Genomic DNA, 6186 nt, shown 5'->3' on the forward strand with positions numbered 1-6186 from the left:
TATCATCTTCTGTGGAATATAGGTCTCTACAAAAATGTCAACATTAGGAACTATATTTAGAAAGAGCACAGAACAATACGTGACTACTGCAGGGTGCACAGCTGGACATTATGGACAAATTAATGTAGTGTATATAACGCAATACTGCAGAGCTAGTGGTACAACACAATCACAGTAAATATAATAAAATTACTGTAAGCAATAGTTGCAGAAAATCCAGCACATATTACAATAGAATTACTGCAGAAAACATTCGATATTCAGCACCAGCACAGCAGAATGTCTGCAGGGAGCTGATCAGCAGTACAGTTTTGAACACAGGAAAAGTACTGCAGTGAATAGTTCACTATCACTTCAGAGAACACAATAAAATACTGCAGCTGCACTTGGATTACAGCAGGAAAAGCTCAGCAATGCTGGAAAACAACAGCAGCAACTCAGAAGAGAATGTAACATCTCTCACGTTCTCACAGCTCCTCTGCTTTCTCCAGAAAGGTGCTGATTGCTTTCAAAGTCCTCCATGTTTCCATACCTGGAAAAAACAACAACACACTGACAATTAAACCTCGGTTTGGAGCAAATGTAGCAACTGTACAGTTTCCTGGGTACAGCATAAAGGCTAACACCGGGATTCACGTCAGAGCATCCCTTTAAAAGTGATGACATGCTGAACAAAGCTAAACACAATCTTCCTACTGCACAAATTGTTCGGTAAGTTCTTTTTATTTGGTACTGAGCCCATTATTGCACCTTGTATTGAGTCCAAATCTGTCAGGAAGTTCCTACTTGACGTATACAGACTTACAGAATAAACTACACTTTTAAAACAACAGAAAAGGTGCAGGTCTGGACCATGGGCTCCACTTTTTTAAAGAATCTAGGCCATGGTTTAGTTCGTGTTGAAAATACAATATTCCGAACGCCTCAAATCACGAGTCCTGCAGCTTTCAATCCTCACCAAGTCTGAGTTATATTCCCATCCAAGACAAACACCTGAGCACTTCTACCTAATCATTAAGCTCTGCACTCTTAAGCAAGACTTTAACAACACACACTTAGCAGTTAACAGTTCCGGTCGTGGAAACATTGTGTACTGTCCATTTCTGTGTTTCTCCTGCTACAACACACCCAGTTTATCTGATCTGGTATCTTAGAAGAGCATGATGACCTGAGACGAAGGTACCCAAGTGTTCAGTTTGTCTAGTCCCCAGCAATATAAAACACTGTTATATTGTTTGACGCAGTAAGTGTTAAAAATTCACCAGGACAAACGCATGCTCAGGGTTCCTCTGCATTTAATCCACTGTCTGATATCTAACACACACTTTGAGCACCAATTTTAAAACACTCACTTGTCCAGCAGCAGCTGGAGGACACTCTGAGTGCTGGCAAAGGTTCTGTATGTGGACAGGAAGATGCTGGTGTAGGTGAGGTCATTATCTCCAAAGGCTGTAAGCAGAGTGTCTACAAGCCGCTCCAGTGTTCCAGAGCGGATGCTTCGGATTTTACACGTCTCCAACTGACTGACTGTATGACCTGGGGGCAATCGGTCACCCTCCGCCTGAAGAGAGAGAGAGAGAGAGATTTAGAGTGCCATCGTTTTTCTTTTGTACTGGGAATCTACAATGCTTACATCAAAGAAAACAATTACAATTTTGGAATAACTACAATTAACTTTAACAAAAACCTGAACACAAAAAATACAGAAAACGAGGTTGTTGTTGGGCTCTGATATTCATCTTCACAAAGCCCTGCATCTAATCTCCACTAGGACATATCTGAGAGCAGTCTGTGTGAGCTCAGATCTGAAGAAGAGAAGGGAGCAGGAGAAAAGCCTTGGCGCTGCTGGCACGCTACGACAGGAAACAGTTCAATCTGCTTCTAATCAGTGCGCCCTTTTCTCCACCTTCCATTTCAGTCTCTGAGCTCTGAGACACAAGTGTACACACAGCCCAATGCAGCACAGAGTGGAGAGTCCTCTCAAATACATTTAAATAGGTGAAAAATATGCTGGGATTCTGACACAAACAATAACTACAAGAATAAACGCAGGAGAGAATTAGCACTGCGCTAATAAAACGGGGTCAGACAGCAGGGGCCAGGTGAGTTTTATTTTTTAACACCATTACTCTTCTGCATTTGTTCCATTTTCCTGTATTGATCTCAGTTTTATGATATCTCTCATAACAAGGAGTGAAGGATTCATGTGAGCTATAAAACATGTTTTATTATGTTCCCATGTTGTTTTAGAGGGGTGTTGGCGTGAGGGAAAAATTATTCAAAAGGTTAAAACAACAGACAACCGAAGTACAGCAGACTTGCTCTCTAAAGGTTCTGCACACCAAACAACAACAGCTTTAAGTGCACAAGAGTGTACGTCAGTGGGATGGAAGGCTTCCTCTTACCCCCAGCCATCGTGCTCCTTTGTTGGCCGCCTGTTGGATCTGGACCCTCTTGAGCGTGACGCTGTATACAGCCCCCTCCTCCACCTCCTCCCCCCAGTCCTGCACTGAACTCTGTGGGGGACGACAAATCAGTGTCACAACACCACACAATGACAACACTGCATTACGCAACACTTCTCATGAAAATAAATGGAAAAATGAGTCCGTGTTGTGATTGGAAAGAGAGGAAAACATCAGATCAAGAGACGAGAGAGTCAAGGGAAGTTGTCAGTGTAGGGGAATGGAAAACGAGATGAGGGAAAATAGGAGAGACGGGTTGGCTTAAGAAAAGAAAGGAAAATAGAAAGGAAAAGATACATTGGAGCTGAAAAACTTTCACAGCTTCAGAGATCTCCTCGTGGTATCCAGTCACACACACACTACATAAACACACCGTACATTCATCAGAAATGCATTCATTCTTTGCGATCATCTACTCCCTAAGGGCTGCATCACAGCGGGATGAGAGCAGTGTTAGTCAGCAATGTGTAAAACCCCACCAATCAGACAGATCAGATACACCCTCTGACATCCTACTGTAAACAAATAAAACACACACAGGCTTGTATTCATGCTTTGTGGAGCCACTACATAGACTCCCATTCATTTCTCATTCAAACCCAGAAAATGTATTCACCATAAATGTATTCAATGGCTGCCCACACACAGACAACACTTGCGCAGCCCCGAGACCAAGTTGTCCATGGGTATATTCCATATTTAACAAAACCCCAAAATCTTCTGTACTCTGAGGAATACTAAGGGTACACTTTGCAAACTGTGAGAGGCAATAACAACTGAATGTGATTCAGTCAAAAATAATTATTATTTTGTGAGTGAGAAACAGAAACATGGGCGGTGCATGGTGGCGCAGCAGGTAGGTGTCGCAGTCATACAGCTCCAGGGGCCTGGAGGTTGTGGGTTTGATTCCCGCTCCGGGTGACTGTCTGTGAGGAGTGTGGTGTGTTCTCCCTGTGTCTGCGTGGGTTTCCCCCGGGTGACTGTCTGTGAGGAGTGTGGTGTGTTCTCTCTGTGTCTGCGTGGGTTTCCTCCGGGTGACTGTCTGTGAGGAGTGTGGTGTGTTCTCCCTGTGTCTGCATGGGTTTCCCCCGGGTGACTGTCTGTGAGGAGTGTGGTGTGTTCTCCCTGTGTCTGTGTGGGTTTCCTCCGGGTGACTGTCTGTGAGGAGTGTGGTGTGTTCTCCCTGTGTCTGCGTGGGTTTCCCCCGGGTGACTGTCTGTGAGGAGTGTGGTGTGTTCTCTCTGTGTCTGCGTGGGTTTCCTCCGGGTGACTGTCTGTGAGGAGTGTGGTGTGTTCTCCCTGTGTCTGCATGGGTTTCCCCCGGGTGACTGTCTGTGAGGAGTGTGGTGTGTTCTCCCTGTGTCTGCGTGGGTTTCCCCCGGGTGACTGTCTGTGAGGAGTGTGGTGTGTTCTCCCTGTGTCTGCGTGGGTTTCCCCCGGGTGACTGTCTGTGAGGAGTGTGGTGTGTTCTCCCTGTGTCTGCGTGGGTTTCCTCCGGGTGCTCCGGTTTCCTCCCACAGTCCAAAAACACACGTTGGTAGGTGGATTGGCGACTCAAAAGTGTCCTTAGGTGTGAGTGTGTGAGTGTGTGTGTTGCCCTGTGAAGGACTGGCGCCTAATGATTCCAGGTAGGCTCTGGACCCACCGCGACCCTGAACTGGATAAGTGCTTACAGATAATGAATGAATGAAAACGGAAGACTTTGCCAAAGTTGTGAGAACCATGTGAACAGATTAAAATGGAACAATAGCAATACCCTAAACTTTAAAACTAACGATGTTCTAGGTTTTATATTTTGTGCAGGATTTATAGGGGGCCAGTTGTGTGGACATGGATTAATCCTAGCCTTGGACTAAGTTGTGATACCAATGCTACTGGAAGTACTTTTTAGACTAGGATTAGCTTTAATCTGGGTTTTGATCCATTCCCATCTGCCTCCAAGAAGCAGAAAATAAGACTTTGGGGTTATAACTGTAATATAGGCTATTCTGAGCTCTGACCTTGATTCAGAGTGTTGTTTTCCACCATCCAACAAACTCAGCTCAACTGATGTGGGGTTTGGGAAGGAGACGTTAGGTTTAATCATGTGCTTCTACACTAGTTAATGCAGTTATTGCTTGATCAGCCCTGTCAGATGTGTTTGTCTTTGGTGGGAATGAATAGTCAAGTTCAGACGGTAAACTCGTAAACCTCCGATAGAGATGACAGACGGGTGTCACGGGACAAGACGCTATATGCAAACTGAGCTAGGTTTGGTTTATTTATGTGTCAGTCTAGTCTGTACATACGACAAAATCCAGACTGTAGTACCAGGTGATAAATCTAGAACCAGAATATCGAACCTGTCATTCAAACGAATGGCGTGCCAACAGTTTTCATATCAATAAAAATGGTCTAAAGTCTTCATTTCTCCATATTCAAAACATTACGATATTAAAGTTTCATCTGAGCAGGTCTCTCTGAGGTAAACGTCTGACTGTTAAAAGCATGCAGTCCATTCAATGCACTAAGCTTCCACCACTTGTTAGACACATTAACCTGAAAACTAATAAAACAGACCTCAGACGGTAAATAAGACTTTGCCGATGAACTACGTTTGATAGACGGGGGGAACACTGAGCAAAACTAATTCTTGGCTGCAATACTGCTTTCTAACTAGTTGACCAGCGGCCAGGTCCGGAGCCCGGGAGTCGGAGATTCTTTGGTCCAGAAGCTCAGGGTGAAGTGGGTCGGAGTGTCTGCGTTTTCTGGCTGTTTCCTGTACAGTGCTGGGAGATAAATCTTTGGCTCAGCGAGTCGTGCAGGCCACACCGCAAAACAATAGCAGGAGGTCAGTGAGGTGAGGGCCTGGACCCTGCTGAGTCCACACTATACACAGTCCTGCGCCCCTTTGTACTGTGAGTAAATGTTTTCCACAAGTGGCTTTTGCATCCCAGGCAGCCTCCTGCCTCAACTGAGGAGGGGGGAGGGTAAGACAACAGGACAAATGCAAATAAAAGCCAATAATAATAATAACAATAATAATAATAATGATAATAATAATAATAAATAAGCCTTAATCCACCCTGGGGCTGAGTTCTCTGGAGGATAATTAAGTACTTACATATATTTACTTTAATTTTCCATATTTTGACATAATCTAAAAACACCAGCTTGTCTTTACACAATTTTAAAAATAATAAAATTCTCATGTGGATTTCTTAAAATGGAACAGTGTTTACTTGGATGACTGTCAGTATTCTCAGAGCGAACCCAAGTATAGAACACGCTGTCAAGATATCAATTATTATGACTATCTCTTACATTTGTACAATCTCACACTTTAGTTTGTAGATAATTTCCTGAAAAAACAGTGAATAACGGGCCTGAGACAATTAAGTTTTAACTACGCTCCAAACCCACAGCAAATGTGGTACAAAAAAAATAATTGAGGAAAAAAGTCCAGCAGCTCATTTAAAGTCTAAAGCATAGGCCTTTTGCCACAGAGAGAGAGAGAGAACACAGATAGAGAGAGAGAAAGATAGAGAGAACACAGAAAACAGAAATAGAGAGAACACAGATAGAGAGAGAGAAAGATAGAGAGAACACAGAAAACACAGAGAAATAGAGAGAGAAAGATAGAGAGAACACAGAAAACACAGAGAAATAGAGAGAACACAGATAGAGAGAGAGAAATATAGAGAGAACACAGAAAACACAGATAGAGAAATAGAGAGAGAGA

At 43.6% G+C, this 6186-nt stretch overlaps 1 protein-coding gene across 2 annotated transcripts in view; it reads right to left on the reverse strand.

Moving 5' to 3' along the window:
- The window catches only part of rgl1 (ral guanine nucleotide dissociation stimulator-like 1), a 35318-nt gene that overhangs the window by 8832 nt on the left and 20300 nt on the right, over positions 1 to 6186 (reverse strand). For both annotated transcript variants that reach the window (XM_066643818.1, XM_066643819.1), the window contains exons 2-4: positions 2406 to 2516; positions 1353 to 1561; positions 464 to 532 (exon numbers count right to left, since the gene is read on the reverse strand). In XM_066643818.1, the coding sequence (XP_066499915.1) occupies positions 464 to 532; positions 1353 to 1561; positions 2406 to 2516 (389 nt within the window). The remainder of the gene's footprint in view (positions 1 to 463; positions 533 to 1352; positions 1562 to 2405; positions 2517 to 6186) is intronic.

Source organism: Hoplias malabaricus, chromosome 14 (assembly GCF_029633855.1).
Source record: "Hoplias malabaricus isolate fHopMal1 chromosome 14, fHopMal1.hap1, whole genome shotgun sequence".
NCBI classification, from domain to species: domain Eukaryota; kingdom Metazoa; phylum Chordata; class Actinopteri; order Characiformes; family Erythrinidae; genus Hoplias; species Hoplias malabaricus.